The sequence below is a fragment of the Crinia signifera genome, chromosome 8 (assembly GCF_055691185.1).
Source record: "Crinia signifera chromosome 8, ASM5569118v1, whole genome shotgun sequence".
NCBI lineage: Eukaryota > Metazoa > Chordata > Amphibia > Anura > Myobatrachidae > Crinia > Crinia signifera.
In genome coordinates, this window is record NC_139224.1 from 179,882,014 (window position 1) to 179,896,828 (window position 14,815).

A 14,815-nucleotide genomic window follows, 5' to 3' on the forward strand; every position below is an offset into this window, starting at 1 on the left:
TTTACCTGTACCGCTGCGCAATCCAGGTCACTGGTTACCTCCGTGACCAAGACGCGAGTCTGGCGCCAGACTCAGCGTCATCAGAGCTAGGCGGTTGAACGAGGCGAGTGCACTCCTGCACACCTCCGATACAAGCTCACCGGGGCTCAGGAGACAGAGCGGTCTCCAAGGCAGTCAGTTACGCTAGACGGAATTGTCCGGGCTGGCTGTGTACACTAACCCAAGCCTATATGAGCCGATCCCTGTGACTTACGTTTTTGCGATACCAAGCAAATTGGAGATACTAGTTTCTAGGAAAGATACAGTGTATACAATCGAATAAAGCACTTATATGTATCTAACCTTGAATAGACATCCAATTGTGCATCACAGGTTCTCCAGCTCATCAAGAGCATTTATTCTCTTGTGGATACCAATTGCACCTAACACATTTACATACAGGGTAGAGGGAAAGAGGGGTCACACTGAGTCAAGGGTAACATCTTTCCCCTTTTTTACTAAATGTTGTCATTTCTTGTATGTGTGGTTTTATTTCGCTAACTATTTTAAAATAAATGAAATAAACGTTATGTATTAAGAGTCTCACTTTATTCTTGGTGCACCAGCAAAAGGCATTCTTCCTTTTTGTTCTTTACTTGTAATTTCAATGCCTATGGTCGCACACCCTCACCAGTTATATATAAAATTTAACATATGAGCAATAAGGAGGGTCCTATAATGTATAAAATTGTTCCTACTTTTCTGTGCGATTGATATTTTTCCTTCCCCGATTTATAATAAGTAATGTCCGGGGTGTGGTGGAACGTGTCACAGCTGCTGTCTCCCCTATTGGGCCCATTCCCCGGTACCGAGTCCTTATTGTATAGAGTAAGTAATGTCCGGGGTGTGGTGGAACGTGTCACAGCTGCTGTCCCCTATTGGACCCATTCCCCGGCACCGAGTCCTTATGGTATAGAATAAGTAATGTCCGGGGTGTGGTGGAACGTGTCACAGCTGATGTCCCCTATTGGGCCCATTTCCCGGCACAGAGTCCTTATGGTATAGAATAAGTAATGTCCGGGGTGTGGTGGAACGTGTCACAGCTGATGTCCCCTATTGGGCCCATTCCCCGGTACCGAGTCCTTATTGTATAGAGTAAGTAATGTCTGGGGTGTGGTGGAACGTGTCACAGCTGCTGTCTCCCCTATTGGGCCCATTCCCCAGTACCGAGTCCTTATTGTATAGAGTAAGTAATGTCCGGGGTGTGGTGGAACGTGTCACAGCTGCTGTCCCCTATTGGACCCATTCCCCGGCACCGAGTCCTTATGGTATAGAATAAGTAATGTCCGGGGTGTGGTGGAACGTGTCACAGCTGATGTCCCCTATTGGGCCCATTTCCCGGCACAGAGTCCTTATGGTATAGAGTAAGTAATGTCCGGGGTGTGGTGGAACGTGTCACAGCTGATGTCCCCTATTGGGCCCATTCCCCAGCATAGAGTCCTTATGGTATAGAGTAAGTAAAGTCCGGGGTGTGGTGGAACGTGTCACAGCTGCTGTCCCCTATTGGGCCCATTCCCCAGCACCGAGTCCTTATGGTATATAATAAGTAATGTCTGGGGTGTGGTGTAACGTGTCACAGCTGCTGTCCCCTATTGGGCCCATTCCCCGGTACCGAGTCCTTATTGTATAGAGTAAGTAATGTCCGGGGTGTGGTGGAACGTGTCACAGCTGCTGTCCCCTATTGGACCCATTCCCCGGCACCGAGTCCTTATGGTATAGAATAAGTAATGTCCGGGGTGTGGTGGAACGTGTCACAGCTGATGTCCCCTATTGGGCCCATTTCCCGGCACCGAGTCCTTATGGTATAGAGTAAGTAATGTCCGGGGTGTGGTGGAACGTGTCACAGCTGATGTCCCCTATTGGGCCCATTCCCCAGCATAGAGTCCTTATGGTATAGAGTAAGTAATGTCTGGGGTGTGGTGGAACGTGTCACAGCTGCTGTCCCCTATTGGGCCCATTTCCCGGCACCGAGTCCTTATGGTATAGAGTAAGTAATGTCCGGGGTGTGGTGGAACGTGTCACAGCTGATGTCCCCTATTGGGCCCATTCCCCAGCATAGAGTCCTTATGGTATAGAATAAGTAATGTCCGGGGTGTGGTGGAACGCGTCACAGCTGCTGTCCCCTATTGGGCCCATTCCCGGCACCGAGTCCGTATGGTATAGAATAAGTAATGTCCGGGGTGTGGTGGAACGCGTCACAGCTGCTGTCCCCTATTGGGCCCATTCCCGGCACCGAGTCCGTATGGTATAGAATAAGTAATGTCCGGGGTATGGTGGAACGTGTCACAGCTGCTGTCCCCTATTGGGCACATTTCCCGTCACCGAGTCCTTATGGTATAGAATAAGTAATGTCCGGGGTATGGTGGAACGCGTCACAGCTGCTGTCCCCTATTGAGCCCATTCCCCGGTACCGAGTCCTTATGGTATAGAATAAGTAACGTCCGGGGTGTGGTGGAACGTGTCACAGCTGCTGTCCCCTATTGGGCCCATTCCCCGGTACCGAGTCCTTATGGTATAGAATAAGTAATGTCCGGGGTGTGGTGGAACGTGTCACAGCTGATGTCCCCTATTGGGCCCATTTCCCGGCACCGAGTCCTTATGGTATAGAGTAAGTAATGTCCGGGGTGTGGTGGAACGTGTCACAGCTGCTGTCCCCTATTGGGCCCATTCCCCGGCACCAAGTCCTTATGGTATAGAATAAGTAATGTCCGGGGTGTGGTGGAACGCGTCACAGCTGCTGTCCCCTATTGGGCCCATTCCCCTGCACCGAGTCCTTATGGTATAGAATAAGTAATGTCCGGGGTGTGGTGGAACGCGTCACAGGTGATGTCCCCTATTGGGCCCATTCCCGGCACCGAGTCCGTATGGTATAGAATAAGTAATGTCCGGGGTATGGTGGAACGTGTCACAGCTGCTGTCCCCTATTGGGCCCATTCCCCGGCACCGAGTCCTTATGGTAAAGAATAAGTAATGTCTGGGGTGTGGTGGAACGTGTCACAGCTGCTGTCCCCTATTGGGCCCATTCCCCGGCACCGAGTCCTTATGATAAAGAATAAGTAATGTCTGGGGTGTGGTGGAACGTGTCACAGCTGCTGTCCCCTATTGGGCCCATTCCCCAGCACCGAGTCCTTATGGTATAGAATAAGTAATGTTCGTGGTGTGGTGGAACGTGTCACAGCTGCTGTCCCCTATTGGGCCCATTCCCCAGCACCGAGTCCTTATGGTATATAATAAGTAATGTCTGGGGTGTGGTGGAACGTGTCACAGCTGCTGTCCCCTATTGGGCCCATTCCCCGGTACCGAGTCCTTATTGTATAGAGTAAGTAATGTCCGGGGTGTGGTGGAACGTGTCACAGCTGCTGACCCCTATTGGACCCATTCCCCGGCACCGAGTCCTTATGGTATAGAATAAGTAATGTCCGGGGTGTGGTGGAACGTGTCACAGCTGATGTCCCCTATTGGGCCCATTTCCCGGCACCGAGTCCTTATGGTATATAGTAAGTAATGTCCGGGGTGTGGTGGAACGTGTCACAGCTGATGTCCCCTATTGGGCCCATTCCCCGGCATAGAGTCCTTATGGTATAGAGTAAGTAATGTCCGGGGTGTGGTGGAACGTGTCACAGCTGCTGTCCCCTATTGGGCCCATTCCCCAGCACCGAGTCCTTATGGTATATAATAAGTAATGTCTGGGGTGTGGTGGAACGTGTCACAGCTGCTGTCCCCTATTGGGCCCATTCCCCGGTACCGAGTCCTTATTGTATAGAGTAAGTAATGTCCGGGGTGTGGTGGAACGTGTCACAGCTGCTGTCCCCTATTGGACCCATTCCCCGGCACCGAGTCCTTATGGTATAGAATAAGTAATGTCCGGGGTGTGGTGGAACGCGTCACAGCTGCTGTCCCCTATTGGGCCCATTCCCCGGCACCAAGTCCTTATGGTATAGAATAAGTAATGTCCGGGGTGTGGTGGAACGTGTCACAGCTGATGTCCCCTATTGGGCCCATTCCCCGGCATAGAGTCCTTATGGTATAGAGTAAGTAATGTCCGGGGTGTGGTGGAACGTGTCACAGCTGCTGTCCCCTATTGGGCCCATTCCCCGGCACCAAGTCCTTATGGTATAGAATAAGTAATGTCCGGGGTGTGGTGGAACGCGTCACAGCTGCTGTCCCCTATTGGGCCCATTCCCCGGCACCGAGTCCTTATGGTATAGAATAAGTAATGTCCGGGGTGTGGTGGAACGCGTCACAGCTGCTGTCCCCTATTGGGCCCATTCCCCGGCACCGAGTCCTTATGGTATAGAATAAGTAATGTCCGGGGTGTGGTGGAACGCGTCACAGGTGATGTCCCCTATTGGGCCCATTCCCGGCACCGAGTCCGTATGGTATAGAATAAGTAATGTCCGGGGTATGGTGGAACGCGTCACAGCTGCTGTCCCCTATCGAGCCCATTCCCCGGTACCGAGTCCTTATGGTATAGAATAAGTAACGTCCAGGTTGTGGTGGAACGTGTCACAGCTGCTGTCCCCTATTGGGCCCATTCCCCGGTACCGAGTCCTTATTGTATAGAGTAAGTAATGTCCGGGGTGTGGTGGAACGTGTCACAGCTGCTGTCCCCTATTGGACCCATTCCCTGGCACCGAGTCCGTATGGTATAGAATAAGTAATGTCCGGGGTGTGGTGGAACGTGTCACAGCTGATGTCCCCTATTGGGCCCATTTCCCGGCACCGAGTCCTTATGGTATAGAGTAAGTAATGTCCGGGGTGTGGTGGAACGTGTCACAGCTGATGTCCCCTATTGGGCCCATTCCCCGGCATAGAGTCCTTATGGTATAGAGTAAGTAATGTCCGGGGTGTGGTGGAACGTGTCACAGCTGCTGTCCCCTATTGGGCCCATTCCCCGGCACCAAGTCCTTATGGTATAGAATAAGTAATGTCCGGGGTGTGGTGGAACGCGTCACAGGTGATGTCCCCTATTGGGCCCATTCCCGGCACCGAGTCCGTATGGTATAGAATAAGTAATGTCCGGGGTGTGGTGGAACGTGTCACAGCTGCTGTCCCCTATTGGGCACATTTCCCGTCACCGAGTCCTTATGGTATAGAATAAGTAATGTCCGGGGTATGGTGGAACGCGTCACAGCTGCTGTCCCCTATTGGACCCATTCACAGGCACCGAGTCCTTATGGTATAGAATAAGTAATGTCCGGGGTGTGGTGGAACGCGTCACAGCTGCTGTCCCCTATTGAGCCCATTCCCCGGTACCGAGTCCTTATGGTATAGAATAAGTAACGTCCGGGGTGTGGTGGAACGTGTCACAGCTGATGTCCCCTATTGGGCCCATTTCCCGGCACCGAGTCCTTATGGTATAGAGTAAGTAATGTCCGGGGTGTGGTGGAACGTGTCACAGCTGCTGTCCCCTATTGGGCCCATTCCCCGGCACAGAGTCCTTATGGTATAGAGTAAGTAATGTCCGGGGTGTGGTGGAACGTGTCACAGCTGCTGTCCCCTATTGGGCCCATTCCCCGGCACAGAGTCCTTATGGTATAGAATAAGTAATGTCCGGGGTGTGGTGGAACGTGTCACAGCTGATGTCCCCTATTGGGCCCATTTCCCGGCACCGAGTCCTTATGGTATAGAATAAGTAATGTCCGGGGTGTGGTGGAACGTGTCACAGCTGATGTCCCCTATTGGGCCCATTCCCCGGCACCGAGTCCTTATGGTATAGAATAAGTAATGTCCGGGGTATGGTGGAACGCGTCACAGCTGCTGTCCCCTATTGGGCCCATTCCCCGGCACGAGTCCTTATGGTATAGAATAAGTAATGTCCGGGGTGTGGTGGAACGTGTCACAGCTGCTGTCCCCTATTGGGCCCATTCCCCGGCACCAAGTCCTTATGGTATAGAATAAGTAATGTCCGGGGTGTGGTGGAACGTGTCACAGCTGCTGTCCCCTATTGGGCCCATTCCCCGGTACCGAGTCCTTATTGTATAGAGTAAGTAATGTCCGGGTGTGGTGGAACGTGTCACAGCTGCTGTCCCCTATTGGGCCCATTCCCCGGCACCGAGTCCTTATGGTATAGAATAAGTAATGTCCGGGGTATGGTGGAACGTGTCACAGCTGCTGTCCCCTATTGGGCCCATTTCCCGGCACCGAGTCTGTATGGTATAGAATAAGTAATGTCCGGGGTGTGGTGGAACGTGTCACAGCTGCTGTCCCCTATTGGGCCCATTCTCCGGCACCGAGTCCTTATGGTATAGAGTAAGTAATGTCCAGGGTGTGGTGGAACGTGTCACAGCTGCTGTCCCCTATTGGGCCCATTCCCCGGTACCGAGTCCTTATGGTATAGAGTAAGTAATGTCCGGGGTGTGGTGGAACGTGTCACAGCTGCTGTCCCCTATTGGACCCATTCCCCGGTACCGAGTCCTTATGGTATAGAGTAAGTAATGTCCGGGGTGTGGTGGAACGCGTCACAGCTGCTGTTCCCTATTGGGCCCATTCCCCGGCACCGAGTCCTTATGGTATAGAATAAGTAATGTCCGGGGTGTGGTGGAACGTGTCACAGCTGCTGTCCCCTATTGAGCCCATTCCCCGGCACCGAGTCCTTATGGTATAGAATAAGTAATGTCCGGGGTGTGGTGGAACGTGTCACAGCTGATGTCCCCTATTGGGCCCATTCCCCCGCACGAGTCCTTATGGTATAGAATAAGTAATGTCCGGGGTGTGGTGGAACGTGTCACAGCTGCTGTCCCCTATTGAGCCCATTCCCCAGCACCGAGTCCTTATGGTATAGAATAAGTAATGTCCGGGGTGTGGTGGAATGTGTCACAGCTGCTGTCCCCTATTGGGCCCACTCCCCGGCACCGAGTCCTTATGGTATAGAATAAGTAATGTCCGAGGTATGGTGGAACGTGTCACAGCTGCTGTCCCCTATTGGGCCCATTTCCCGGCACCGAGTCCTTATGGTATAGAGTAAGTAATGTCCGGGGTGTGGTGGAACGTGTCACAGCTGATGTCCCCTATTGGGCCCATTCCCCGGCATAGAGTAAGTAATGTCCGGGGTGTGGTGGAACGTGTCACAGCTGCTGTCCCCTATTGGGCCCATTCCCCGGCACCAAGTCCTTATGGTATAGAATAAGTAATGTCCGGGGTGTGGTGGAACGCGTCACAGCTGCTGTCCCCTATTGGGCCCATTCCCCAGCACCGAGTCCTTACGGTATAGAATAAGTAATGTCCGGGGTGTGGTGGAACGTGTCACAGCTGATGTCCCCTATTGGGCCCATTCCCCGGCACAGAGTCCTTATGGTATAGAATAAGTAATGTCCGGGGTGTGGTGGAACGCGTCACAGGTGATGTCCCCTATTGGGCCCATTCCCCGGCACCGAGTCCTTATGGTATAGAATAAGTAATGTCCGGGGTGTGGTGGAACGTGTCACAGCTGCTGTCCCCTATTGGGCCCATTCCCCGGCACCGAGTCCTTATGGTATAGAATAAGTAATGTCCGGGGTATGGTGGAACGTGTCACAGCTGCTGTCCCCTATTGGGCCCATTCCCCGGCACCGAGTCCTTATGGTATAGAGTAAGTAAGGGGTGTGGTGGAACGTGTCACAGCTGCAGGTATTACTAGGAAGATCCTGAGGATCAGGCTTGTTACATGTCAGTCTTGATAAAAGAACTTCTGATCTGAAACGTTGTCTGAACTCCTGACTGTCAGTGTCATTACTTATACGACGTCCATGATTGGTTCCCATCTCCCCCCCTATTCTGCTACCACTGATTTGGGATTTATTCGGTTTTATTACAGAAGTTTGCGCTACAGTTTAAGGCAAATCTGGAGAACGTGACGCATCTGAGGCCGGTGGGGGAAGATTTCCGCTGGTTCCTGAAGGTAGGAGCACGTCCTGCTCTCTCCACCATCACTACAATTGGGGCTATTAGCGGGTAATAACTCCTCCCCCCTCCGGGCTACGCGGCAGGCCATACGATGAGCAGGGGCCCCTCTACCTGACCTGTAAGGGACGTCGCCCATATGAGGGGTGTAAGTAGCAGAAAATATCAGGTTCATTAGTTCCTGTTTTATTTTGGGGGAAGCTACAAAGTTATCATATATTATGGAATGGAGGGATTGGAGCTGTTCGTGTGGGGTGTGTAATGCCCACTAGTGGATAAATAACGGGTGGAACAGCCCCGGTGTATATACACTTCCCTGGTACATCCTGCCCCGGTGTATATACACTTCCCCGGTGTATATACACTTCCCCGGTATATGCACTTCCCCGGTACGTCCTGCCCCGGTATATACACTTCCCCGGTACGTCCTGCCCCGGTGTATATACACTTCCCCGGTACGTCCTGCCCCGGTGTATATACACTTCCCCAGTACGTCCTGCCCCGGTGTATATACACTTCCCCGGTACGTCCTGCCCCGGTGTATATACACTTCCCCGGTACGTCCTGCCCCGGTGTATATACACTTTCCCGGTACGTCCTGCCCCGGTGTATATACACTTCCCCGGTACGTCCTGCCCCGGTGTATATACACTTCCCCGGTACGTCCTGCCCCGGTGTATATACACTTCCCCGGTACGTCCTGCCCCGGTGTATATACACTTCCCCGGTACGCCTGCCCCGGTATATGTATACACTTCCCCGGTACGTCCTGCCCCGGTATATGTATACACTTCCCCGGTACGTCCTGCCGTGTAAACCGTGGGCAGCATCGTCAGTTATTCCTAGTGATGATGGCAATAATAATTTATCATGATCGCATTTACAATGCGATCTGGGCGGAATATTACCGCCCAGGATCGCATTGTAAAATGCGATCAGATTGGGGGAATGTATAAATTTTAAGGGCACAGGGACAGGGCTCCGAAAAGAGCCAGTCCCTGCGAAGCCCTAACCCAGAAGCCGGGGGGTCAGCGCATGCGCGGTTATGCGCTGACCCCCGCCGACCCCTCTTACCGCACTGCCCGAGCAGGGCCATAGGCTACAATGGGCTATCGCCATATCAGAATGGCGATAGCCCAGGGGTGCGAAGCCGGGCTGCCAGATGTTGATACATCGGGCAGCTTCACATCCCCCATAGAAACCTATGGGGGATGCGGCCGGCGGCGCTGCAGGGAGGAACGCAGCAGGGATCGGAGATTCCTGCTGCGGTCCCCCTATGATACATTTAGGGGATACTTAATATTTGCGGCTACTTAATATTTGCGGATTTAGCCGCAAATATAGTTTAATAAATGGGCCCCTTAGTGTCATTGTGGTAGTGCCACTGAGCTGTGTCATTTGTGTGGTAGTGTCACTGTGTGGTGTCATTTAAGTGGTAGTGTCACTGTGATGGTTCATTTGTGTGGTAGTGTCACTGTGATGGTTCATTTGTGTGGTAGTGTCACTGTGCTGTGCCATTGTGGTAGTGTCACTGTGCTGTGTTGTTTGTGTGGTAGTGTCACTGTGCTGTGTCATTTGTGTGGTAGTGTCCATGTGTAGTAGTGTCACTGTGCTGTGTCATTTGTATGGCAGTGTCATTGTGGTAGTGTCACTGTGCTTTGTCATTTGTGTGGTAGTGTCACTGTGCTGTGTCATTTGTATGGCAGTGTCATTGTGATAGTGTCATTTGTGTGGTAGTGTCACTGTGCGGTGTCATTTGTGTGGTAGTGTCACTGTGCGGTGTCATTTGTGTGGTAGTGTCACTGTGCGGTGTCGTATGTGTGGCAGTGTCAATGTGTGGTAGTGTTACTGTGCTGTGTCATTGTGGTAGTGTCACTGTGCTGTATCATTTCTGTGGTAATGTCACTGTGCTGTGACATTTGTATGGTAGTGTCATTGTGGTAGTGTGTCACTGTGCTGTGTCTTTTGTGTGGTAGTGTCAGTGTATAGCTGGCTGACAGTGACGCTAGCAGTGTAATGTATGTAAGTGACCGTACATGTCACCGCTGCATCGTTGTGCTGATATCCAGGACATTTTCTCATCTCATTGCAGCTAAAATGTGGAAACTGCGGAGAAGTTGCTGACAAGTGGCAGTACATCACGCTGATGGTGAGTGCGGGGATGTTATCTGTGATGTCACCATTACATGGCTGCTTAGCGATAAATATAGTCCCAAAAGTACACCAATCGCGTGGTGACGGGGGGCTCCTTGCGCGGGTGACGCAGTGATGGGGTGCTCCTAGCGCGTGTGACGCAGTGATGGGGTGTCCCTAGTTTGTGTGATTGTACTGTACCCTGCAGTAACAATGGCTACGCTATCTCCGCCATCGGCAGTGCGCCCACCTGGGAGTCAGACCCTGTATGTCCGTGCATATGTGTATTGACCATAGACCCTCTCTCCCACCCCTGGCAGGACAGTGTGCCCCTGAAGGGTGGCAGAGGCAGTGCCAGCATGGTGCAGAAGTGTAAGCTGTGCTCCCGAGAGAACTCCATAGGTGAGTGATGTAATACTATGACATCACAAGGAGAAGCAATGGTCTAATATCATGACATCACGAGGAGAAGCAGTGGTATAATACTATGACATCACGAGGAGAAGCATTGGTATAATACTATTAAATTGCGGGGAGAAGCAGTGATGTAATATTATGACATCACGAGGAGAAGCAGCGGTATAATACTATTACATAGTGCAGGGAAGCAGCGGTATAATACTATGACATCGGGAGGAGAAGCAGCGGTATAATACTATGACATCAGGAGGGGAAGCAGCGGTATAATACTATGACATCAGGAGGGGAAGCAGCGGTACAATACAATGACATCAGGAAGGGAAGCAGTGGTATAATACTATGACATCAGGAGGGGAAGCAGCGGTATAATACTATGACATCATAAGGGGAATCAGTGGTATAATACTATGATGTCAGGAGGAGACACAGCGGTATAATACTGCGACATAAGGAGAAGTGGTATAATACTATGACATAGCGGAGGGAAGCAGTGGTATAATAGTATGACATCACAAGGAGAAGCAGCGGTATAATACTATTACATAGCAAAGGGAAGCAGTAAAATACTATGACATCAGGAGGGGAAGTAGTGGTATAATACTATGACATCACTAGGAGAAGCAGCGGTATAATACTATGACATAGCGCATGACATAGCAAAGGGAAGCAGTAAAATACTATGACATCAGGAGCGGAAGCAGCGGTATAATACTATGACATCACTAGGAGAAGCAGCGGTATAATATTATGACATAGCGCAGGGAAGCAGCGGTATAATACTATGACATAGCGCAGGGAAGCAGCGGTATAATACTTTGACATCACTAGGAGAAGCAGCGGTATAATACTATGACATAGCGCAGGGAAGCAGCGGTATAATACTATGACATAGCGCAGGGAAGCAGCGGTATAATACTATGACATCACTAGGAGAAGCAGCGGTATAATACTATGAAATGGCGGTGGGAAGCAGCGGTATAATACTATGACATCACTAGGAGAAGCAGCGGTATAATACTATGACATAGCGCAGGGAAGCAGCGGTATAATACTATGACATAGCACAGGGAAGCAGCAGTATAATACTATGACATAGCGCAGGGAAGCAGCGGTATAATACTATGACATAGCGCAGGGAAGCAGCGGTATAATACTATGACATAGCGCAGGGAAGCAGCGGTATAATACTATGACATAGCGCAGGGAAGCAGCGGTATAATACTATGACATAGCGCAGGGAAGCAGCGGTATAATACTATGACATCACTAGGAGAAGAAGCGGTATAATACTATTACATAGCGATGGGAAGCCGTGTTATAATACTATGACATCACTAGGAGAAGCAGCGGTATAATACTATTACATAGCGGTGGGAAGCCGTGTTATAATACTATGACATCACTAGAAGAAGCAGCGGTATAATACTATTACATAACGCAGGGAAGCAGCGGTATAATACTATGACATCACTAGGAGAAGCAGCGGTATAATATTATGACATAGCACAGGGAAGCAGCGGTATAATACTATGACATCACTAGGAGACGCAGCAGTATAATACTATTACATAGCGCAGGGAAGCAGCGGTATAATACTATGACATCACTAGGAGAAGCAGCGGTATAATATTATGACATAGTGCAGGGAAGCAGCGGTATAATACTATGACATCACTAGGAGACGCAGCGGTATAATACTATTACATAGCGCAGGGAAGCAGCGGTATAATACTATGACATCACTAGGAGACGCAGCGGTATAATACTATTACATAGCGCAGGGAAGCAGCGGTATAATACTATGACATCACTAGGAGAAGCAGCGGTATAATACTATGACATCACTAGGAGAAGCAGCGGTATAATACTATGACATCACTAGGAGAAGCAGCGGTATAATACTATTACATAACGCAGGGAAGCAGCGGTATAATACTATGACATCACTAGGAGAAGCAGCGGTATAATACTATTACATAGCGATGGGAAGCCGTGTTATAATACTATGACATCACTAGGAGAAGCAGCGGTATAATACTATTACATAGCGGTGGGAAGCCGTGTTATAATACTATGACATCACTAGAAGAAGCAGCGGTATAATACTATTACATAACGCAGGGAAGCAGCGGTATAATACTATGACATCACTAGGAGAAGCAGCGGTATAATATTATGACATAGCACAGGGAAGCAGCGGTATAATACTATGACATCACTAGGAGACGCAGCAGTATAATACTATTACATAGCGCAGGGAAGCAGCGGTATAATACTATGACATCACTAGGAGAAGCAGCGGTATAATATTATGACATAGTGCAGGGAAGCAGCGGTATAATACTATGACATCACTAGGAGACGCAGCGGTATAATACTATTACATAGCGCAGGGAAGCAGCGGTATAATACTATGACATCACTAGGAGACGCAGCGGTATAATACTATTACATAGCGCAGGGAAGCAGCGGTATAATACTATGACATCACTAGGAGAAGCAGCGGTATAATACTATGACATCACTAGGAGAAGCAGCGGTATAATACTATGACATCACTAGGAGAAGCAGCGGTATAATACTATTACATAACGCAGGGAAGCAGCGGTATAATACTATGACATCACTAGGAGAAGCAGCGGTATAATACTATGACATCACTAGGAGACGCAGCTGTATAATATTATGACATAGCACAGGGAAGCAGCGGTATAATACTATGACATCACTAGGAGACGCAGCGGTATAATACTATTACATAGCGCAGGGAAGCAGCGGTATAATACTATGACATCACTAGGAGAAGCAGCGGTATAATATTATGACATAGTGCAGGGAAGCAGCGGTATAATACTATGACATCACTAGGAGACACAGTGGTATAATACTATGACATCACTAGGAGAAGCAGCGGTATAATACTATGACATCACTAGGAGACGCAGCGGTATAATATTATGACATAGCACAGGGAAGCAGCGGTATAATACTATGACATCACTAGGAGACGCAGCGGTATAATACTATTACATAGCGCAGGGAAGCAGCGGTATAATACTATGACATCACTAGGAGAAGCAGCGGTATAATATTATGACATAGTGCAGGGAAGCAGCGGTATAATACTATGACATCACTAGGAGACACAGTGGTATAATACTATTGCATAGCGGTGGGAAGCAGTGGTATAATAATATGACATCACTAGGAGACACAGCGGTATAATACTATTGCATAGCGGTGGGAAGCAGCGGTATAATACTATGACATCACTAGGAGAAGCAGCGGTATAATACTATGACATCACTAGTAGAAGCAGCGGTATAATATTATTACATAGCGCAGAGAAGCAGCGGTATAATACTATGACATCACTAGGCAGTGCCAGATTAAGCCTTCGGGGGGCCCGGGGTACTTTAGACAGGGGGCCCCCTTGCACTTGTCATTACTGGCCTCAAACTACATGGGAGCATATTACACTGTCAAAACACAGAGTAAAGGCAAAATAAACTTGGTCAATGGGTAACTGCAGGGCATATATATATATATATATATATATATATATATATATACACACACACACATACAGTACACATACATACTTACCACATGAAAAGCCTGTGTTTGTCCCTCTGCACCTTACTCTGTAGGAGACCTCAAAGTTCTAGTGCTGCCTCTGATTAAAAACCCTCCAATGACTAAGCTGCTGCTGCTGTTCTCCATGGGCCTGAGAAGCATATAATGAGCTCCACCAATTAGAGTTCAGCACAAACCTCTCAGCCTCTGTCCTCTGGTGCAAAGTGTCATGGGACTTAGTCAACTCCCAGTAATGCACAGCACACTTGTGCAATCAGTGTGCCTTGGCTCCTGATGCTCAGCACCATTAATCATTGTCACATTGGCAGATAGGTGAAGCTGCAGCACTACCCCACTCCCATGCACAAAACCTTTGGCTAAAAAAAAAAAAAAAAAGATTTAAAAAAAAATACCTGCCAACACAGGGGGGCCCTAGCTAGAGGGGGGCCCAGGGGCACTGACCCCTTGTGCCTCCATTATAATCCGGCCCTGTCACTAGGAGACGCAGCGGTATAATACTATTGCATAGCGGTGGGAAGCAGCGGTATAATACTATGACATCACTAGGAGAAGCAGCGGTATAATACTATTACATAACGCAGGGAAGCAGCGGTATAATACTATGACATCACTAGGAGAAGCAGCGGTATAATACTATGACATCACTAGGAGAAGCAGCGGTATAATACTATTACATAACGCAGGGAAGCAGCGGTATAATACTATGACATCACTAGGAGAAGCAGCGGTATAATACTATGAAATC

The 14,815-nt window shown here is 49.4% G+C and overlaps 1 protein-coding gene across 3 annotated transcripts in view; it reads left to right on the plus strand.

Moving 5' to 3' along the window:
- The window catches only part of CZIB (CXXC motif containing zinc binding protein), a 37,642-nt gene that overhangs the window by 7,745 nt on the left and 15,082 nt on the right, over nucleotides 1-14,815 (plus strand). For 2 of the 3 annotated variants that reach the window (XM_083157914.1, XM_083157913.1), the window contains exons 2-4: nucleotides 7,835-7,918; nucleotides 10,013-10,069; nucleotides 10,374-10,455. In XM_083157914.1, the coding sequence (XP_083014040.1) occupies nucleotides 7,835-7,918; nucleotides 10,013-10,069; nucleotides 10,374-10,455 (223 nt within the window). The remainder of the gene's footprint in view (nucleotides 1-7,834; nucleotides 7,919-10,012; nucleotides 10,070-10,373; nucleotides 10,456-14,815) is intronic. The other variant, XM_083157915.1, reaches the window with a different exon arrangement.